At 45.5% G+C, this 23,971-nt stretch overlaps 1 protein-coding gene and 1 pseudogene across 1 annotated transcript; one reads left to right on the forward strand and one right to left on the reverse strand.

The window, feature by feature from the left end:
- Positions 1-1,887: 1,887 nt before the first annotated feature.
- On the reverse strand, positions 1,888-5,561 carry LOC136522643 (putative pentatricopeptide repeat-containing protein At3g13770, mitochondrial). The gene is given in 4 exon segments (XM_066516455.1): positions 1,888-4,212; positions 4,214-4,467; positions 5,066-5,351; positions 5,353-5,561. Coding segments are annotated over 4 exon segments (1,827 nt in total). The 5' UTR covers positions 5,458-5,561; the 3' UTR covers positions 1,888-3,030.
- Positions 5,456-23,971, forward strand: part of LOC136524280 (protein gamma response 1-like) — a 44,789-nt pseudogene continuing 26,273 nt past the window's right edge.

Below are 23,971 nucleotides of genomic sequence, written 5' to 3' on the forward strand. Positions count from 1 at the left end.
TGTCGAGGAAACAGGTGGTAGCATAGCTCGCCATCCCCACGAACTCATACGTGAGAGGGTGCGGCGCCAGCACCTTTTGGAGTCCCCGGGCGTATGCGTCTGCGGAAGACGCGAGGCCATAGGGGAACCGACCGTATGGCAGAGCGGGGTTTGAGCAAAGAGTTTGCTCGGAAAGAAGCGCAGATGCCGCGCCGTTGAAGTCGCGCGTCCTGGAGTCAATGGAGGACGTCCCTCCGACGGGTGCCGGGTCGCGAGCCTCCTCGCGGAGGTGGAGTACGCCGAGCCGGTCGGCGACGAAGTCTAGGCTCCCGAAGCGAAAGGCCGGGGCTGGCTCGAAGACGGGTGAAACCCGCATCCTAGCGGGCGAGAGTGCGGGGAACTCCAGCGAGCCGAAACGAATCGTATCGTCCGAGCCCGCCACGGCGGGGGTGGCGAAAAAATAGGCCATCCGATGACCAAAAGAGTGTTGAACGTACAGCGTCTTCCCCACGGACGGCGCCAACTGTCGGTGCAGAAAGTGACCAACTAGTAAATATTTGTAGTTTTACTGTACGTTGTGATCCGAGGTGGCCTAGCACTCAATGACACAGGATTTATACTGGTTCAGGCAACGTGCCCTACGTCCAGTCGAGGGTCGGTCGGTGACTTTATTCCTGAGCCTAGGTGCTCGAAGTCTATAGTGGGGTTACAAACGAGAAGGAGAAAGGAGAGGGTATATAAGAGGTTCGAATGGCTCCGACCGGAAGGGCTTGCGGTCGGAACTTGGTGGTCCTGCGGTTGTAAGGGGTTGATGTCGATCTAGTGAGTCTGAGCTTTGTGAAGTCGATCTCCCTTGGTTGGAGGGAGCACATCCCCTTTTATAGATGAAGGGGATGGCTTTTACAGGTGAGAGGGAGAGAGTACAGATATTTCTAAGCCTTGCTGTCTACGGTGATGAAAACTGGATAATGGTTGAAGCCCCCAATACTGTCGATGTCGCTGTAGGATGTCAGATGTGCACGAGGAGTTGAGCTATCTTCTTCAGGAAGGATGGACGCCGGTACCTGCAAATACTTCTGGATGCCTAGTGGCATGTGACGGAGCCGCGCTATGTTCACCCAGTATGGCAAATCCTAGAGCCCATACCATGATCGATGTCCAGAGACACGCGGGGGGGCTTTCCATATGGGAGTTTCTAGCGGCCCCTACAATACTTTGTGTCAGGGTGGCTGCAGAGCACTGTTTCGTGCAGGGTATGGTCCCTGGTACAGTGGTTTTGACTTGTGAGCCATGCCTTGCCTTTCTTCGCACGTCTTCTGGTTCCTTCCGAACGAGGAGCCCCAGTCGGATAACTCCAGTCGGCTCTCGGTGCGTCGGTCGGAGAAGAGCGGTGAGCAGACTTCCTACGAGCCCCAGTCGCGGGGTCGGAGTTGCGGGGTCGGAGTAGGAAGCATCGTTTTGGGCCAAGCCTTCCGATTGGAGAGACTGCTTGGAGACAGCTGGTGCCTAAAACGAGTGCTCCGGTCGGAGAGGTGGGCCGAAGAAGTTGACGAGCGGGCGCCTGTTCTTAAGGGTAAACCTTCCGGTCGACGACTGGACTTCTCTTCCGGCCCGCTGTGTTTTAGTTTTTTGGGCCGGCCCATGAAATATATGTTGTTTTCCTGGGCCAAGCCCGGACGTGGAAGACGGTCCTCGAGGGACCCCAGGTTTATGAACCCGACACTGAGATTATTAAAGTAGACAGAACATACAAGAGAGCTAAGTAGAATTATGTCCTTCACAAAATTACATTTTCTGAAGTACTGTAGTGATCTGAAATCAAAATGCAGAGCACATGATACATATCATTTCATCTCAGTGTGTTCAGTGGACCATCACATATCATTATCTGCACTACAATCAAGCTTGTTTGGCATGCTCACTACTCCAATGGTGACGTCCCACATGCAACTATGGATAAAGGGTCTTTTTGGTGGAAGGATATCCTGAAACTTTGTGATCTCTTTAGAGGAATCACTAATTGCAAACTCGGGGATGGATCTACTGTTCTTTTCTGGTCAGACCTTTGGAATGACAATGTCATGCAGAGCAAGTATCCAAGACTTTTCTCTTTTGCCAAAAACAAGAAGATTTCTGTGTTGCAGTTCCTTCAAACAACAACCTCCAGTCACAATTCCACCTTCCTCTGTCCGAACAAGCTTATCAAGAATATCAAAGAATGCAAGACTACATTCAATCTATACAGGTTCAATAAGATACAAAAGACTCTTGCACTATATTTGGGGAAGCAGCAGCTATACATCTTCTAAATTCTACAATTTCCCCTACAGAAATGTTCAGCCTCCTGCTCCTTTTCTGTGGATCTGGGACTCAAAATGCAGTAACAAACTTAAAGTCTTCTCCTGGCTCCTGATTATGGATAGGCTAAACACAAGGAACCTTCTTAAAAGGAAAAAGCACAAGTTCGAGGGCAATAACTATAACTGCATTATCTGTAATCAGAATGTTGAGGAAACTGCTTTCCACCTCTTCTTCAGCTGTCCATTCAGTCAGGCCTGCTGGCAACACTTGAACATGCACTGGAACTTTCAAAGTGATTTCTTCCAAATGATGATGCAGTTGAAACAGCAATATCAAAATCCCTTCTTTATGGAGATCTTCATCATTGCTACCTGGCACATATGGAAGCAGCGAAATAACTTTATATTTGACAGAGGACGACCCTCTTTCTCCTCCTGGAAATGCTCCTTTTTGGATGAGGCTAGATTTCAAGCTCTTAGAATGTCTGAAGACAAGCGCTTTGTTTTCCTCCTTCGTATAGACTCCTTTTCTTAGTTCTTAGCTGACCAGTGGCTCCCTCAGCCTCTTGGGTGGTTTTTGTTTTTGTTGTTCTTTCTCCTCCGTACAGTTTCTGGCTTTTGCTTTTTAATAAAATCTCACAGTGGGGGCCTCCCCTGCTGTATTTTTCGCTCAAAAAAAAACAATCAACAACACAAGGACACCTTACCCCTATCAGCAAAGCAATCTGAATAGTTGTATCTTTTCTATCTTTCACCAGTAATCTCCACAGGTGCATGCTCCTTCTGTAATTAGATGAAAGCGATTTTTGTCTCTGAGGGATATCTCTCTTCCATAAACTTTCGAGACAAACTTTGCAAAATTGTGGCAGTCAACACAGATGCGAAGATTCTTCATAACCTGGATGGTCAAGCCTGAAGGAGTACTCATCAGTCCAAAAGTTATGGCCAGCTTCTCACTGTGGCCAAGAAGCATACGTTCTTTCTGCTCATCATCAACATCATGAAGCACACAGCTCAGGTCAGGAACAAAGCCAGCTGCTTTAATAGCAACATATATCTCCTTAATTTTAGCATTTATATCTTCCTTCCTGGGGTGGAAACGCTCACTGGAGTGGAAGGTATGAATAACCTTGTCAAGAATCATCCAGCTCCGCCCTGGTTCCTTTATCACAGTGTTCTTTAACATTAACTTCCTCACTCTGAAAACATCTTTCCACATCCCAGAAGCAGCATAAATGTTAGAAAGGATCACATAGTTCCCAGCATTTTCCGGTTCGATGTCAAGAAGCTTCTGCGCAACAAACTCACCGACATGAACATTAGTATGAACTCTACAAGCACCAAGCAATGAACCCCAAATTGCTCGAGTTGGTTGAAATGGCATCTTTTCTATCAAATTTAGTGCCTTCTGAAGTTGTCCAGAACGTCCAAGAAGATCAATAACACATCCATAATGTTCAATATTGAGGAGTGTGCTCTGCTCTTTAACTATATGATCAAACATATCAAGGCCCTCATCAACCAGACCACCATGACTATAGCCAGACAAAACAGCCAACAGAGTAACACTGTCAGGCTTCACTTCGTCACGCATAGATCTGAAGAGCTGAACAACTTCATGTGCTAAGCCATGCCTTCCATATCCCATAAGCATAGCATTCCAACTAACTACTGATCTCTCAGGCATATTGTCAAATACCCTTCGTGAGTATAACAGCTTGCCACATTTAGAGTACATATCAATCAAAGAATTCTGCAAAGCCATGAAAAATGGCAACTCTCTACGAAGGATTAGCCCATGAACCTGCTTGCCATAATCCATGGAAGAAAGTCCAGACAATGCATTGAGAAGGGCTGTGAATGTAACTTGATTGCATTGCATCCCCTCATTGTACAACCGCCTGAACAAGTCCAGGGCTTCCTCATCAAGGCCCTAGTTGGGTGTAGCCAGATAAAATGGCGGTATAGGAAACAACATCCCTTGCAGGAAGCATATCAAACACCCTACGAGCTTCTTGGATATTCTCTGACTTGGCATACATGTCAAGAAGGGAACTCCCTACAAACATGTGTAACTCAAAATTTGTCTTGACGGCAAAAGCATGGACTTGCTTGACCTGGTGTATGCCTTCAGAGCCAGTACAGGAGGTAAGAACGGATGCCAAAGTGAATTCGTTAGGCTCGCATCCTGCCAGTTAGAAGTAAATTGATTACATATATGACTTAAGCTAGAAAAATAGCATTCATATACCATCCTGAAAGGATGTCAAAATTTTGGTGCATCCTATAACGATGAACAAACATGCAAACTTGATGGCCAATGGATATCATGTTGCAGAAGAAAAAGGACAGACCTAACAGATTACTAGGACAGGCTTAACATATTGTTAGATACAATTATGATGGCAAAGCTATATAATTTAGTTCAAAGATAGTGGTGCGACATGCATGCCTATGGGGAAAACAACAATACATCAACAGAAGAAGTATATAACCAACAAATTTTCATAGAGAATAACTTTAGCCTCTGACCAAGCAGATCATGCACCCAGTATTAGACCAATCAAAGTTTGTTTGGATACCAGATATGAATTATCATGCCAAGCAGATCAGATATTTTTATTCATCATACTTTCCCATTCGAGTATTAGACCAATTGCATTGGAAATGGAGACCTCTATGGTGCTAGGCCACATCATATCATATTTGGTCAGTTTGTTAGCCAGATGACAAGAGCCTGTTTGGTGCGTGCGGCAATAGAAGACAAAATGATTTAAGTGATCTACCAGCTCTGAGCATCATGATGAACAGCTCCCAGGCCTCGTCAGGCCGTTCGTTCTGAGAATACCCCGAGATCATTGCCGTCCACGAGACCACGTTCCGCTCGGGCATCCCATCGAGCACGTTCCGCGCGTCCTCCAGCACGCCGCACCTGGCGTACATGATCACCAGCCGCGTCGCCAGGTACAGCGCCGGGCGGTACCCCGCGGCCACCATGCGCGCGTGCACCTGCCGCCCCTCGCGGAGCGCCCGCCTCTCGACACACTCCGTGATGGCGGCGTCGTAGTCGTAGGAACCGCGCGGCGCCGGCACCGGGGAGTGCCGCCACAGCCGACGCGGAGCGGCGTGCGAGGCAGACCGCCGCCGCGAGCCGACGAAGGCCGCGCGCGGTGAGCATGGGAAGCGTGGCGTCTTTTCCGAGAGCCCACGCGCGGGCATTTCACTGACCACTTCGCGCGCGCCGCCGCCGACGCCTTTGCCGTCGTCGAGACGAGAGGTGGAGCCCTGCCCCTGCTCACGGGCCCCACTGTTGAGCCTGAAAACGCTGATTCTCCGCCAGATCATCAATGGACGGTTCTGATCGCATTACAGTGCAGGCGCTATTTTGAAAATATCACAAAGTATAGGGCGAATATAGATTGAAAGCAGGGTCCTAATTGTAAATTACCCGCCCGGGCCAAAGCAGGCAGTAGTAGCGAGGGAAACATTTGAAAATCTTTTCCACATTTTGGAGTGAGGCACTGAGGCGAGCGCGGGCGGCGGCCGGCGGCGAGGAAGGCTACTGCTAGGATTATCTCGGTGTAAAATCGGGTCCCCGAGGTGAGCTCCTCCCCCTAATCTCCTTCTTGAACCGGCATTTCACGTGCTGCCTCGGGGAGATCTGGCCAGATTGGGCGATTTTAGTTCTAGGGTTTAGCCAAGCGCACGAATCTGAGTTTGCGATTCTGTTCTTGGGTGTGTAGATGGAGGGGAAGGCGCTGGCCTGTCGATTGCGGTGGCGCCGGCGTCGACGCGGCGGATGATCTCAAGTACATCTCCGGGCTGAGCACCATTTTCGTGGCCACCATCCAGGAAGTGAAGGACCAGGTCTCCCAGATGGAGTTCATCTTCTGCAGCCAGCTCTTCCCGCACATCCAGGCCAAGTCGAAGCTCGTCCAGGCGCGTCTCAGCCGACGCGATGAAGGCCAGTGAGGCTGAGTGGAGGAAGAGGGAGGCTGGCCTGGTGAACCTGCTGGAGGAGGCCAGCCGTGGTAAGATGCTAGCTGAGGAGAGGTTGCTGCAACTGGGCACCTCTCTTGAGGAGATGAAGGGGAAGCTTGTGGATTCGGAGCAATTGGCTGCAAGGCATGAGGCTGAGAAGAAAGAGGCTTTTATATGTATACCATTAAAAAAGTTTGTAATTACACATAAGCCATTAAAAAATTGACCGTATATGAGTGCCATCATTCTGAACTTCTTTGCTCTCCAAGCCATTCCGTCGGTGTTCTGTTAGTTTTTCACCGTTTGGAGTCCTGACAAGTTGAAAGGTCCTAATGGCTAGAGGGGGAGAATAGCCTAATAAAATTTCTACAACAACACTTAACAAAATAGTTAGATAATTATGAGGTGAAGCAAGTGTTGCGCTAGCCTACTCAAAATGCAAGCCACCTACCACACTTCTAATTTAGATAGTGTCTATTCACACAATAGCTATGACACTACCCTATGTTAGTGTGCTCTCAAAGGCTAACTAAAAAGCCACACCAACCAACCAAGCAAGCTCTCACAACTAGCTACACTAAAGAGCTTAACAACTAGTTTACGGTAATGTAAGGAGAGTGATCAAGATAGTTATACCACCGTGTCGAGGAGTGAACTAATCAATCACAAGAATCAATATCAATGAAGACCAATCACCTCGGAATCAAAGGATGAACACAATGATTTTTTACCGAGGTTCACTTGCTTGCCGGCAAGATACTCCTCGTTGTGGCGATTCACTCACTTGGAGGTTCACGCGCTAATTGGCTTCACACACCAAACCCTCAATAGGGTGCCGCACAACCAACATAAGATAAGGATCACACAAGCCACGAGCAATCCACTAGAGTATTTTTTGGCTCTCCGCCGGAGAAAGGTCAAGAACCCCTCACAATCACCACGATCGGAGCCGGAGACAATCACCATCCTCCGCTCAACGATCCTCGCTGCTCCAAGCCGTCTAGGTGGCGGCAACCACCAAGAGTAACAAGTGAAATCCGCAGCGAAACACGAACACCAAGTGCATCTAGATGCAATCACTCAAGCAATGCACTTGGATTCACTCCCAATCTCACAAAGATGATGAATCAATGATGAAGATGAGTGGGAGGGCTTTGGCTAAGCTCACAAGGTTGCTATGTCAATGAAAATGACCAAAGATAATGAGCTACAGCCGGCCATGGGGCTTAAATAGAAGCCCCCACGAAATAGAGCCGTTATACCCCTTCACTGGGCATAACACGGGCTGACCGGACGCTCCGATCCAACTGACCGAACACTGCTCCTCAGCGTCCGGTCGCCTGATAGCGGCCACGTGTCTCCTGCGTTCAACAGTGAACGTTTGATCTCAACGGTCGACATGTTGACCGGACGCTCCGACAGAGGTGACCGGACGCTGGACCCTCAGCGTTCGGTCGTTTACAGTAAGGGTCCAAAACGTGTTTTTGCCGACAGGACGCGTCTGGTCATGCTTGACCGGACACAGCCCAGCGTTTGGTGCTTAACCCTAATCACTGTGCCGACCGACAACACGACCGGACACAGCCCTTCAGCGTCCGGTCGCAGAGCGACCCAGCGTCCGGTCAGTTGACCGACGCCAGCATCATTGCAACCAACTCCATTTCACTTCTAACTTCTCCACCCTTGCTCAAATGTGCCAACCACCGAGTGTATCACCTTGTGCACATGTGTTAGTATATTTTCACAAACATTTTCAAGGGTGTTAGCATTCCACTAGATCCTAAATGCATATGCAATGAGTTAGAGCATCTAGTGGCACTTTGATAACCGCATTCCGATACGAGTTTCACCCCTCTTAATAGTACGGCTATCAAACCTAAATGTGATCACACTCTCTAAGTGTCTTGATCACCAAAATAAAATAGCTCCTATAGTTTATACCTTTGCCTTGAGCTTTTTGTTTTTCTCTTTCTTCTTTTTAAGTCCAAGCACTTGATCATCATCATGGTATCATCATTATATTATGATCTTCATTTGCTTCACCACTTGGAATGTGCTACCTATCTCATAATCATTTGATAAACTAGGTTAGCACTTAGGGTTTAATCAATTCACCAAAACCAAACTAGAGCTTTTAATCTCCCCCTTTTTGGTAATTGATGACAACCCTTACACAAAGATATGAATTGAAATTCAATTGAATCCATGTTACTTGCCCAAGCATATTTACCATTTGTAAAAGGATATGGACAAGTTTCATGAACCCCAAATGGTAGCAATTGCTCCCCCTACATATGTGCTAAGAGTTTGGATTGTAGCTTGCACATATGCTTAGATAGGAAATATAGGAGTCAATGTCTACCAAATAATGCTAAGGTATAAAAGATGGACCTTTGAAGCGTGATACCAATCGGAGTGCACTAATATACCATCCTTAGCACCATTGTTAGCTCAATACCACTTAGAAATATTTGGAAGTGAAATCACTAGATATCCTATACATGCTAGTTTTCATTTCATCATTCAAACCTACAACTAGCATACATCATACAAGCATGGATGTTTAAATTTAATACTTGTGCCATGCAAGCAAACATATGAAATGCACATTCAAATGCACCAAACAAGTTCATGAGCTTGCTCCCCCTACTTGTGTGCTCAAAATTTTAGTTGATCCCTTTCCTTTGCCATATCTCTCCCCCTATGTCATATATCAAGATATCTTTATGTTTCTCTCCCTTTATGATATTTCTTCCCTCTTTTTCACTATCTTTGCAACTATCTTTGTTTCTCTCCTCCTTTGTCATCAATGACCACAAAGGTTCTAAATATAGATAGTATTACTTGTAAGGTCAAGATTATCAATATTAATCAATGAGGTGAAGATCATTTTCCCAAATTTGGTCCAAACTAGATCATTTGCCAAAGATATTTAACTCGGTTTGATCCAAGGACAAGCTTCTTCACACCTCCAAATAAGGGTTATCTTGTACCATGTTGAGTTAAACACTTATAGCTCATTTTCTAAATTAAACACTAGGTTTACAAGCCCATAAACATGTCATATGCCATCACTAGATCAAGTCAAGCATAGAAGTAATAGTGATACCATATAGACATAAAAACATTTGATTTTCATGAATGAGCCTAATAAAATATAACCACTTGAAAGGTCCTAATAAGATTGAAAATATGACTAGATGCACTAAACATGTCCTTAGCAAGGATGTATGCTATGCCAATCAACTTTTACCTTGGATTGCTCGAAGGAGAGGCATGTCATATGAGTGGGGGTGCATCAACACATATTTGAGAAATCCAATATGTTCAACTCATTCCTTAGCTTGCAAAACCTTTTTTCATCCAATGGCTTGGTGAATATATCGACAAGTTGATCTTCGGTGCCTACACTCTCAATGCAAATGTCCCCTTTTTGTTGGTGATCTCTTATGAAATGGTGGCGGACATCAATGTGCTTTGTTCTTGCATGTTAAACCGGATTGTTGGTCAACTTGATTGCACTCTCATTGTCACATAGCAATGGCACTTTCTTGAACTTGATTCCAAAGTCACTCAAAGTGGCCTTCATCCAAAGTACTTGTGCACAACAACTACCGGCGGATATGTATTCGGCTTCGACGGTTGATAATGCAACACTATTTTGCTTCTTTGATGACCATGAAACAAGTGATCTTCCCAACAATTGACATGTGCCCGAGGTGCTCTTCCTTTCAACCTTGCATCCCGCATAATCCGAGTCGGAGTAACCAACTAGCTCAAACTTTGCTCCTTTGGGATACCACAAACCAACATTTGGTGTATGCTTCAAGTACAATATTCTCTTTGTAGCCTTCAAATGACTTTCTCTTGGTGAGGCTTGAAATCTTGCACACATGCATACACTAAACATGACATCCGGCCTTGATGCGGTCACATAGAGTAGGCTTCCAATCATAGACCGATACAACTTTTGATCCACCATATTTCCACTTGCATCACTATCCAAGTTGCCATTGGTTCCCATTGGTGTACTAATGACTTTGCTATCAATCATGCCAAACTTCTTGATCATGTCCTTGATGTACTTGCCTTGACTCACAAATGTACCATTCTTCAATTGCTTGATTTGAAGACCAAGGAAGTAACTCAACTCTCCAATCATGGACATCTCAAATTCATTAGCCATCATCTTTCCAAACTCATCACAAAATTCTTGATTGGTTGATCCAAATACGATATCATCAACATATATTTGCAACACAAATAGATCTTTTCTAATCTTCTTGATGAAAAGAGTGGTGTCAACCTTGCCCATGGTGAACCCTTTAGAGAGTAGGAAATCCCTCAATCTCTCATATACCATGCTCTAGGTGCTTGCTTCAAGCCATACAATGCCTTTTTCAACTTGTACACATGGTTGGGCTTCTTATCATCTTCAAAACCAGGAGGTTGCTCAACATATACTTCTTCATTGATGTAACCATTGAGAAATACACTCTTAACATCCATTTGATAGAGCTTTATGTTATGGGCATAAGCATAGGCTAGCAAGATTCTAATTGCTTCCAATCTAGCAACCGGGGCATATGTTTCTCCAAAGTTAAGACCTTCAACTTGTGTATAGCCTTATGCTACTAATCTTGCTTTGTTCCTTACTACTATCCTATCTTGATCTTGCTTGTTTCTAAAGACCCATTTGGTTCCGATCACATTATGTCCCTTTGGTATCTCTACTAATTCTCATACTTGATTTCTTGTGAAGTTATTCAATTCTTCATGCATAGCATTCACCCAATCAACATCCTTCAATGCTTCATCTATCTTCTTTGGTTCAATGGATGATACAAATGAGAAGTGCTCACAAAATGATGCCAATCTTGATCTTGTTTGTACACCTCTAGAAATATCACCAATGATAGTGTTCAATGGATGATCTCTTGCAACATTGGTTGGTTGGAGGATTGGAACTTGATTGCTTGCACTTGCTTGATCATTTGGTTGAGATGATGTACTAGCCACTTGATCTTGTTCATTGTCATGAGATCCACTTGCACTAACTTGATTTGTATCATCTTGCATATTTGAGTTAGAGAGCACTTGCACTTGATCATCTTCATCATCATTCACTTGCCTAGGCCTCAATTCACCAATATCCATGTTCTTCATGGCATTTGAAAGTTGAATGTCTCTAACATCTTCCAAGTTCTTATTCTCTACTTGTGAACCCTTGGTTTCATCAAATTCAACATCATGAACTTCCTCAAGAGTACCACTATCCAAATTCCAAACTCTATATGCTTTGCTTATAGTGGAATAACCAAGTAGGAATCCTTCATCACATTTCTTCTCAAACTTGCCCAATCTAGTGCCTTTCTTCAAGATATAGCATTTGCAACCAAAGACCCGAAAATATGCAATGTTGGGCTTTCTACCATTCAAGAGCTCATATGGTGTCTTCTCTTTCAATCGGTGATAATAGAGGCGGTTGCTACAATAGCAAGCCATGTTGATAGCTTCGGCCCAAAAGGATTGACTCATATTGTACTCACTAAGCATAGACCTTGTCATATCAATGAGTGTTCTATTTTTCCTCTCAACAAGGCCATTTGATTGAGGTGTATACTTGGCCGAGAAATGATGTCTAATTCCAAATTCATCACATAACTCATCAATTCTAGTGTTCTTGAACTCACTACCATTGTCACTTCTAACTCTCTTGATGGTTGTTTCAAACTCATTGTGAATGCCCTTGACAAATGATTTGAATGTTGTAAATACATCACTTTTGTCCACTAGAAAGAATACCCATGTGTATCTAGTGTAATCATCCACTATCACAAGGCCATATTTGTTTCCACCGATACTAGTGTATTGTGTTGGCCCAAACAAATCTATGTGCAATAACTCAAATGCTTTACTAGTGCTCATCATGCTTTTCTTAGGATGGGTGTTTCCAACTTGTTTGCTGGCTTGACAAGAGCTACAAAGCTTATCCTTTTCAAACACAACATCTTTCAAGCCTCTCACCAAGTCATGCTTAACCAATCTATTCAATTGTTTCATTCCAACATGACCAAGCCTTCTATGCCATAACCAACCCATGCTAGACTTAGTGAACAAGCATGTTGACAATTGAGCTTCACTAGCATTGAAATCAACCAAGTAAAGATTTTCATATCTAAAACCTTTGAAGATCAAGTTAGAGCCATCTACACTTATGATCTCTACATCATCTACCCCAAATATGCATTTGAATCCAAGATCACACAATTGTGCCACGGATAGCAAATTGAAGTTCAAGCTCTCTACTAGCAACACATTGGATATGCTCATGTCATTGGATATTGCAATCTTACCAAGCTCTTTGACCTTGCCTTTGCCATTGTCAGCAAATGTGATACTATCATAACCATCGTTGCCATTGGTGTTGATTGAGTTGAACATTCTTGCATCACCGGTCATGTGTTGAGTGCACCCACTATCAAGAACCCAATGCCTTCCTCCGGCTTTATAATTGACCTACAAAAGAAGATCAATTCTTTTTAGGTACCCAAATTTGCTTGGGTCCTTGAAGGTTAGTTACTAAGCTCTTTGGAACCCAAATGGCTTTCTTCTTTGAGCTCATCCATGGTTTACTAGTGAACTTAGCCTTCACACCATTTGCGCCCTTAGTAAGCATATAACATGAATCAAGCTTAATGGAGGATATATTAGCATTTTTGCTCTTGTTTTTGCATTCTTGCTCTTTATGACCAACTTGCTTGCAACTAGTGCAAAACCGACCATTGTTCTTTACAAAACTAGTCTTATGAGGAGCAAAGGCCGCCTTGCCTTTCTTGGGGGTATAGCCCAATCCCTCTTTGTAGAGAGAAGCTCTTTGGCTACCTAAGCACATAAGCAAGCGGTCCTCACCACCATAAGCCTTAGCTAAGGTGTGAGTGAGCTTAGTGACCTCCTTCTTGAGGTTCTCATTCTCAACCACTAGTGAGGTGTCACAAGTGAGACCATCACTACTAGATGAGGAGGAAGTGGAAGTACTACAAGAAGGGTTAGTAGGGGCAACAATGAAAGGCATAGATAGTGATTCATCAATTATATCACAAGTTAAACCTACATTGCAAGTTTCAACATGCTTCTTTTTATTTTGCTCTTTAAGTGAAGAAGAATGAGCTTTTTCAAGCTTTTTGTGAGCTTTGCCAAGCTTCTCATGGGCTTCCTCTAGCTTCTCATGAGTTGCTTTGAGCTCATCAAGGGCTTGCTTAAGGGCTTTTACCTCCTTATTCAAGCTCTTGCATTCCCTTCTCTTAATGTCAAAGTGTTCTTTAGCATCTTCTAGCATGTCAAATAATTCGTCCTTAGTAGGTTCATCATCATCACTATCACTATCATTTTCATTTTCATGTTCATTATCATCAACATGTTCTTCATCACTTTCATCATCACAAGATTGTACCTTAGTGGCCTTAGCCATGAAGCATGATGAAGATTCGAAGAGAGAAGGCTTCTCATTGATAGCAATGCTTGCAAGAACCTTCTTCTTGGTGGTCTTGTTATCATCACTATCATCATCATCATCACTTGAGGAAGCATCACTATCCTAAGTGACTACATATGAACCACCCTTCTTCTTCTTGAATGCCATCTTGTCCTTCTTCTCTTTCTTTTCCTTCTTGTCCTTCTTCTTGTTCTTCTTGTTGTCATCATCATTGTCGCTATTATATGGACATTGAGCAACAAGATGATCTTTGCTTCCATATTTGAAGCACCTTCTTGACTCTTCTTTGTTCTTGAATGAAGATTTCTTTCTTCTTACACGGTAGCCCTTCTTCACCATGAACTTGCCAAATCTCTTGACAAATAGAGCCATCTTCTCATCATTATCATCATCCCAAGATTCATCTTCTTCACTTGATGTGTCTTGCTTAGCTTTGCCCTTGGATGATGTGGCTTTGAATGCCATGCTCTTCTTATTATCATCCTTCTTGTCATCTTTCTTCTCCTTCTTTTCTTCCTTCTCATCATCATCTCTATAAGCATCATCGGTCATGATATCTCCTAAGATTTGGTTTGGTGTCATTGTGTTCAAACCGGTCCTCACTAGTAAGGTGACCAACATGCCAAATCTTGCGGGCAAACATCTCAAGAACTTATTGGAGAAGTCCTTGTCCTCTATCTTCTCACCAAGTGCTTTGAGATCATTGACAATCACTTCCATCCGATGGAACATGTCCGGCACACTGTCATCTTCCTTCATCTTGAAGCTTGCAAACTTCTCTTTGAGAATATATGCCTTTGCACCCTTCACGGCTTGAGTACCCTCAAATGATTCTTCCAAGCTTCATGAGCTATCTCAATATTCTTGATTTGTTCAAATATTCTCACATCAATTGCATCATGAATGGCACTTAGAGCAATGTCATTATTTTGGAGAAGCACTTCTTCGGCCACGGTGGGATTCTCCGGATCATCAATCTCAATTTTGGTTTCTACCACCTTCCAAACCTTCCTATTGATTGACTTGATATAAGTTGTCATCTTGGACTTCCAATAAGAATAATTTGAGCCATCAAATTAGGGTGGCTTCTTGGTGTTGTTGATTTGAGCCATTTTAACACCGAAGGTTGTTAAGCCTCAATAACGGTGACCTCGGCTCCGATACCACTTGAAAGGTCCTAATGGCTAGATGGGGTGAATAGACTAATAAAATTTCTACAACAACACTTAACAAAATAGTTAGACAATTATGAGGTGAAGCAAGTGTTGCGCTAGCCTACTCAAAATGCAAGCCACCTACCACACTTCTAGTTTAGATAGTGTCTATTCACATAATAGCTATGACACTACCCTATGTTAGTGTGCTCTCAAAGGCTAACTAAAGAGCCACACCAACCAAGCAAGCAAGCTCTCACAACTAGCTACACTAAAGAGCTTGACAACTAGTTTGCGGTAATGTAAGGAGAGTGATCAAGATAGTTATACCGCCATGTCGAGGAGTGAACTAATCAATCACAAGAATCAATATCAATGAAGACCAATCACCTCAGAATCAAAGGATGAACACAATGATTTTTTACCGAGGTTCACTTGCTTGACGGCAAGCTACTCCTCGTTGTGGCGATTCACTCACTTGGAGGTTCACGCGCTAATTGACTTCACATGCCAAACCCTCAATAGGGTGCCACACAACCAACACAAGATGAGGATCACACAAGCCACAAGCAATCCACTAGAGTACCTTTTGGCTCTCCGCCGGGGAAAGGTCAAGAACCCCTCACAATCACCATGATCGGAGCCGGAGACAATCACCACCCTCCGCTCAACGATCCTCGCTGCTCCAAGCCATCTAGGTGGTGGCAACCACCAAGAGTAACAAGCGAAATCCACAGCGAAACACGAACACCAAGTGCCTCTAGATGCAATCACTCAAGCAATGCACTTGGATTCACTCCCAATCTCACAAAGATGATGAATCAATGATGAAGATGAGTGGGAGGGCTTTGGCTAAGCTCACAAGGTTGCTATGTCAATGAAAATGGCCAAAGATAATGAGCTACAGCCGGCCATGGAGCTTAAATAGAAGCCCCTACGAAATAGAGCCGTTATACCCCTTCACTGGGCATAACACGGGCTGACCGGAAGCTCCGGTCCAACTGACTGGACGCTGCTCCTCAGCGTCTGGTCTCCCAATGGCGGCCATGTGTCTCCTGCATTCAATAGTGAATGTTTGATCTCAACGGTCGACATGTTGACCGGATGCTCCGACAGAGCTGACCGGACGCTGGACCCTCAGCGTCCGGTCGTTTACAGTAAGGGTCCAAAACGTGTTTTTGCCGACAGGACGTGTCTGGTCATGCTTGATCAGACACAGTCCAGCGTCCGGTGCTTAACCCTAATCACTGTGCCGATCGACAACGCGATCGGACACAGCCCTTCAGCGTCCGGTCATAGAGCGACCCAGCGTCCGGTCAATTGACCGACGCCAGCATCATTGCGACCAACTCCATTTCACTTCTAACTTCTCCACCCTTGCTCAAATGTGCCAACCACCAAGTGTATCACCTTGTGCACATGTGTTAGTATATTTTCACAAACATTTTCAAGGGTGTTAGCATTCCACTAGATCCTAAATGCATATGCAATGAGTTAGAGCATCTAGTGGCACTTTGATAACCGCATTCCGATACGAGTTTCACCCCTCTTAATAGTATGGCTATCAAACCTAAATGTGATCACACTCTCTAAGTGTCTTGATCACTGTCGATGAAATATGGTCGGCAGTCTACCTAGGGGTATGCCCAAGGTAGTAGATTGTTGGTAGACAGATGCGCAAGCCACAAACAAGACGGTGACGCAAGATAGACATGAGGTTTTATCCAGGTTCAGCCGCCAAGAAGGCGTAATACCTACGTCCTACGTCTGATTTGTATTGTTGTATGTCAATGAGAGATGTTTTTTAGAGGTTCCCCTACCCGCCTTATATAGTCCGGGGGGCAAGGTTACATATCTGGAAACTAATCCTAGCCAGTTACAATTGCCATACGTGGCCGGATAAGGATTCCTATTCTAACCGACCAGGATCTTGCCTGATCGCCAAATCTGCCTTGACTCCTTGCGCGGGACTCCGAACAGGTTGGCCGGGCCATGCGTCGTCTTTTGGTGGACCGGACCCACCGATCTAGGCCGGCCCAAGCTTAGCCGTAGGGGTATAGGGGTTAATACCCCCACAGCTAGTCCCCGAGTACCATGTATTATGCTGCGACATGCCATTTTAACCTTGTCCGACAAGTAAGGCTTGAATCCTTGACATCTCTGACCACCGTTGTCACCGGAGAGGTAGGTTGTCTGAAGAATGTATGGTGCTCTTAAGAAAAAAGAAAAAGATTTCCGTCCTGGGAAGTGTGCCCACTTGTATTTCTGAAAAGAAATGTAAGTGCGTCTTGAAGCGTAGCGTCCTTGATCATCAGAGTCGTAGGGGTCGAAAAACAAACACATTCACCGCAAGGTGAAGTGTGCCCACTTAGTCCCCGAGCCTGGTAGTAGGTGACGTAGGCATGTGGTGCCAAGGTCTAAAAAAGAATTCCCAGTTAAGTTGAGAACCCAATTGTCGTATAAGCAATACGAGATGCACCGGCAGGTGCATCGTACCGATGTAGTCCCTGAGCTTACTGGAAGGCGAAGTATGAGCCTTGTAGCAAGGTCTAGATCATAAATGTCTCTGAACTGGATGTGAGTACAAATCACATGTAGCCGAGGAGAACGATCTCCGAGCAGTGGTCGGGACAGTCCCCGAGCACGATAGTAATCCTTACAATCAGTTAAAGCGTAGGGGTCGATTAAATAAACACATTCACCGCAAGGTGAAGTGTGCTCACTTAGTCCCCGAGCTTGCTGGAAGGAAAAATATGAGCCTTGTAGCAAGGTCTAAATAAATGTCGCTCAACTGTATGTGAGTACAAATCACATGTATCCGAGAAGAACGATATTCGAGCAGTGATCGGGACAGTCCCCGAGCACATTAGTAGTCGTATCAGTCCCCGAGCACGGCAGTGGTCGGAGCAGTCCCCGAGCACGGCAGTGGTCTGGACAGTCCTCGATCACGGCAGTGGTCTGGTACTTCCTTGAGCACAAAACATGTAGTGAAAAAAACGAACGCCGCTTGTATTATTATTTGGTGTATTTATTTATTTATCTCTTTACTCTGTCAAGTCCAATCTGACACGTCTGGTCAAAAAAGCAGACGGGTATAGCACATCACTCTGTCTTCTTTCTTTTTCTGGCAAACAGTCGCTTGGCAACTATATGGAGGTGCGTCAGTGCAGGGCCCTCTCACACTATCAACGAAGAGGCGCGTACACTGGTAACGAAGGGGCGTGTTTATTGGCATAGATCTCGAGGTTGTGAAAACAACCATCTGCGGCGCGTGCGCACGTCTCCCAAGAATCTCGGGCGGACGAAACGATGGAGCTCTTGGTTATTTATAATATAGAACTGGTAAGTTACTTTTTACCAATCCCCATTGTCATTCGCCGCCGCAACCTTCTTCTTCCTCTTGCCGAACCCTATTCCTCCGAAAATCATCACCAATCCCCCCTCCACCGCATCCACCCCTTTACCAAGGGCAGATTAATGGCGAAGAGAGACGCCCAGAAGAAAGGTGGAGTCATGGCAAAGGAGTGGTAGAAGTCAAGGAGCAATGAGCAGACCATCGAAGACCTCGTCACCATGGGAGTGCTCCACAACAAGGCCCTCGAGGGATGGCGTGCGCCGGAAGGAGAAAGCTTCCCCGATCCACAACCAGGTGAGATTATGGTTTTTGAGGATTTCTTCAAGCGGGGTTTTGGGGTTCTAGTGCACCCTTTCCTTCAGGGGCTCTGCTTGTATTACGAGATTGGGATTTGCAATCTGCATCCCAACTCGATTCTTCTTGTCTCCACCTTCATCCATCTTTGCGAAGCTTATGGTGGCTTCCAGTCCCATTTCGACCTCTTTCGCCATCTATTCTGTCTGCGGAAGAAAGGGAGCGGCGGCTCGAAGATAGCCAGAGGCGTATACCTCAATCTGCATGACGGTATGAAGGCCTAGTACTTGCACTACCCCTGGAACACCTCACTGGACGAATGGTACAAGAAGTGGTTCTACATCCGCGAAGAGCCGAACATGATCACCCTATGCGATGTGGGGTTGATTCCGGAGAAGAAGAACAGCTGGTCGGAGAAGCCCGAGCACTTGGAGCAGATCGCAGAACTGCTCGGGATGATCCCGTGGGGAAAGCTGGATGGTCCAAGCGTGGTCGGGAACTTCATCAGCCGAAGGATTCAGCCCTGCTAGAAGAGGGTACATCCTAGCTTCGAGTACTAGGGGAGCGTAGATCCAACGATGACCAGAAAAGAGGCGCTCGACAAGATAGAAGTCAAGGCCAGGGTTGGGGAGCTATTCAACCTAGCTGATCCCAATTATGTCAGGTTAAACGACATCGAGCACGCCTTCAAGCTGGCCCAACCTCCCCCAAAGGTAAATGATGCTTCCTTGTACCTATAGAATTATGTTGTAACAAAAAATTGACTGTTGTCTCCTTTATGTTTCCCAGAGTAATGGTCGTGACCGGGCAGCAGTGTTCGTGTCTCCGCCCCCTGGTGTGGATTGGCCGCAAATTGTCGGCCCAACCGCCCAGACCAGTGCCAGGACCGAAGACGTCGACTGGGCGGTACTCGGGGTTGGGGAGGATGCAACGGCCAGGGCTGCTGGCAAGCGGCCGGCTGCCAACAAATGTTGCCAGGCCATCTTCCCCCTTTCAGACGATGAAATAGAGGATGCGGACATCTTCCGACTCGTCCCTCGAAAGAGGAGGAGACAAATGGGGTCGACAGAGCAGGGTGGCTCCTCTATGCCAGCAGTGATCGCATCACTGACCACTGCAACACAGAGGACAAGCGAGGGAAGTGTCGAGCACCAAACCCCAGCGCCAGTACCGGTCGTGGAAAAAGACCCGGTGGAACCCGCCGAGCACGTGGAGCAGGCGTGGTTGAAGAGACGCTCCTTCGCCACGTCATTCCGTGCTTCTAAGCTATAAGTATCTGTAACTTTGATGTAAGCTTATAATTTATATTGAATACTATTGTCTTCTAAACTTTTCTCTAGTATATTAGGTCGGCGTCCACCGAAAATCCCAACTAGCTAGCCGGGTGTGGCACGGCTTCACCAGTACTGGCGGAAAGAACTGCTCAGCAGCCGGCTGTGGAGGAACCTGTAGAAGAAATTTCGCCGGAACCTCAGCAGACGAGTGGCCAGACGACAGTCCCCGAGCAGCTGGTCGAGAAGACAGCCGAGCAAAGTACAAGTGCTCCGAGCACTAACCCTGCTGAGGCGGATACCTTGGCGCCAAGGAAACCAGACCAAGCCGAGGAGTAGCAACCGGAGTTGGCACAGAGCACGCTTGCCGATGCTACGACTCGTGGGAAAGCCATAGTGGTCGCGGAGACTACGGACTCCAGACCAGTGCCGCCCCCTGAACAAGAGGCCGAAGAGGACGAAGTCGAAGAGATCCTATGCCATCCCCAAGACAAACGACAACATGTATATGTGTCGCTTTGGCAGAACGACGAGTGTGTTATGCATGAAGAAATCCCAGAGATTGAAGAGACCCTAAAAGTTGAACGAGCGGCAAAGCATCTGGTGACAGAAGTCCGGGTATGTTTGGCTTGACCACTTGACCTTGTTATGTAGTCGAACTGTCTGACTTAGCTTGTTTATATGCAGGACTTGATGAAGACCGCAAAGTACCGAAAGAGGTGCTTCGACCAGATTGAGGGAATCACGGCGAACAATAGAGAACTGGCGGCCAAGGTGGAACGCTTGCGCCGCCAACTTGAAGTCGCCGACCAGGAGAGGACAGAGCAAGAGGCATAGAACTAGAACCTGGTCGGCCAGCTTAATAACAAAGAGCGGGAAAAAACAAGTAAGTTGTCATTTTCTCACAGCAAGTGTATGACATGTGTTGTTGCGTTGTTGGTAGTGACAGCTGTAATGCAGGCTTAGAAGCTGAAGTAACCCGCCTCCAAGAGGAGAATAGCCGCGTGACCGCAGAGTGTGTGTAGCACCCGATTTTAAAGACAAAACCAGATACACACTATATGTGAGCCCAGGAAGTCAAATCTCACATATAGCCACAAATCAGGGTAATATCAAGAGACAATACTTATTACATAACGTATTAGTAAAAGAAAATAACCTCAGAGTAAAGACAGCGGAAAGTTGACTCCGATCTTCTGGCGAAGACTCCAAATTCACAGGGATGACTGACTGGTTGACCACAAGCCTAACTCCAAACCAGCAATCTGGTACCCATCCGGGATTTTTATCCAATGTATAGAAAAATAAAGCAAGCGTAAGTACATATCGTACTTAACAATTATATCATGGGGTTCATGAGGCTCAAAAGGGCTGACACTGGTTTACTGCGATTAGCCTTTGTTTATCATAATTTTAGCAATTGATTGGCAACAAGTTTATCCATAGGCCCATAAACTCATGATCAAGTAAACATGAATAATGTATAGCATAAACGATTAATTATTAGCATCATCATCCATTAGTGATCATCTCCATTCCATAAGGGTCCAAGGCCGCTCGTGTCCATGAGCACGGCTGTTATAACAGTTTTATACTCTGCAGAGTTTGTACACATTCACTATGAGTTGTGATTTACCCTTTCGCCCGAGGTAGCTATTCTCTTGACCCACTTCCAAGGAAGGTCGGCAGAGTTCACTATAAAGCCTTTCAAAGAATTCGTCTAACATGTTAGGGCCGCCAGGCGTATGTGGCCCATCTCTAGGAGTGGCATGCGTGGGCATCGCAGCACGGTACACACTTCCTAGCAGCAAAGGAAACATACCCCACGCCTAAAAGGTAACCACTAACAAGCTAGAAAAGATCCTCATATTGAGCTAAAGCTAGAGCCATATGGCCCTCATAGCTGTACTGTAAGTCCCGGATGATCGCTTACAGATAAGTCCTTAGGGAGAGGAATCTGAAGCATATAAACACTCCAGCCCCCTGTTTCCATGTTACTAAAAAGTCATATTTTAATGTTTATTGCATATATCATTAGTCAAGTTACAAGATCATGGTTTTGATTAAGCACTAGCAAAAACTATCCCATGCAATATCCCAAAGGTTTCAAGGTGCAAGATATCAAATATCTAGGATATCCTTAATGGTAACAAGGGAGACACACGCAATATGAATTAAGTGATTAAATGTGAATAGGTAACAAGGATAGTCCCATGCTATACTTGTCTTAACTTGCTTTTCCCCCAAAGCAATATGCTCAAAAGCCATTAGTATTCAACTTTCAATCTTCTGCTTCCAATTCTTAGCTTCTAGTCTTCAGAGAACAGCTTCTTAATCACCACGTAAACCTCACCGATTGACTGAATCATATATCACCACACATACATCCATACACATACATGCATAGCATATAGTTGTATCTATATCAGAACAGTACACTAATCATAGAAAAATAAGTAAAAGAGATTGATATACGATTCTACGCATCACTACGAACATACAGTCGCGAGAGGCACGCTAATCGAAGCTACGGTTAAAAAGTTACAACTACCGAGAGATTTGCTTAATATGTGGAAAATAAACTATAGGCTTCATTTATGTTAACTATATGAATTCATATACAAAAGATATTTATAAATAATATAGATTATATTAAGTCAACTTTAGATTTGAATTATAAAACAAAAGTAAAACAGATCATATTTTATGTATAAAACTCAGTTGCATAATCTTTAATCAAGATATGATTTAAACTATGATTTTTATGAAATAGTAATGTAGTAAACATCATTACTAATACATAGATCTCATCGTTATGAAACAAACACAACTTGAACGGACTATTTTGGAGTTGCAATGAGTAAGTTACGATTTAAACAAGTTTTACTTTAATTAAATAATAGATTAAATCTACTCATGAATTTCAAGTGTTGAAAACATGTCTAACAGTTGTATAATCATGTAGAAAACGTAAACACGGTCCTAACGCAATTCGAACGGGTCAAATAGGACTTAAAACACAAAAGTTACGCATAAAATAAGATCCAGTGGCATTCCTGTAAATATTTGAACTCAAGTTTGAATTAAAACAATTAAAATCTGAATCTAAATGTACTTTGGACTGGGCACACTAATTTTGGAAAATACAGGGGCCTAACCGAATAAAAACAGGGCTGAAAAATAATTATTTTGAACTGCTACGGACTGCGGGTTAATTCATCGAAAACAGGGGGGCTATTATGTAAAACTGGCATGGCTGACCGTGGTTGACTGGGGCTGCTGACTGAGCAAACACGTGGGTGCATGTGATTGGCTCGGTGCACCACATGGTGTGGGTGCTGCTGACCTGGCGGGGTGGACCGAGTCCACAAGTCCCGGTGGACCGGTTACACAGCGAAGAGGTACGGGCTTATCGTGGCCGTCCACGTCAGATCTGACGGCGCAGGCGATCAGGGAATCCTACGGTGGCTACAGGGCATCTCCGGCACGGCGGTCAGCCATGGGCGATGGCGGATAGCTCGTCGGTGTTCACGGTTCCAGCGTTCTAGGGCGCCATTCGACGATCTACGGGCACGGGAAGACGGAGGAGCTCACCGTGATGCGCTTGGAGGTGGTCGCGGCGTCCGGGAGGCTTCCGAAGCGAGTCATCGGCGGCAATGGCGGCTAGAGAGAGAGGAAGACGTGCGGGTGAGAGAGAATCCGAGAAAGCTACGATCAAAACCCCAATTTGACGGTACCTACGGCTGCGAGAGGTCACCACGGATCTCAGGACGTCGTCGGCGGCGTGGATTGGAGCACCGAAGCGACGAATTGCGGCGGCGGTGGGTGCTTGAGCGCGGCCGGGAAAAGGGAGAAGAAGGGCGTCGAGCTCGGGTTTTATAGGCGGGCGGCTACGGCGTGCAAGGAAGGGGAGCGGGGGCGCTGGAGGATTCGATCGCTTTCCTTATAAGAGCGCCGGCGCGGTGGACCGGTGGCTTCCATCCGTGGTGCGCCATCGGCGGTGAAGAAGGAAGGTGGCGCTCGGGAAAGGAAACAAAGGAAAGAAGACGTGACTGACGGGCGGGGCCAGCGTCGCAGCGGGGAGAAGGAAAACACGTGCGGCAGCTGACGCACGGGGCAGGCCAAGCAGGGGGCCGGTGCAG

Source organism: Miscanthus floridulus, chromosome 18 (assembly GCF_019320115.1).
Source record: "Miscanthus floridulus cultivar M001 chromosome 18, ASM1932011v1, whole genome shotgun sequence".
NCBI lineage: Eukaryota > Viridiplantae > Streptophyta > Magnoliopsida > Poales > Poaceae > Miscanthus > Miscanthus floridulus.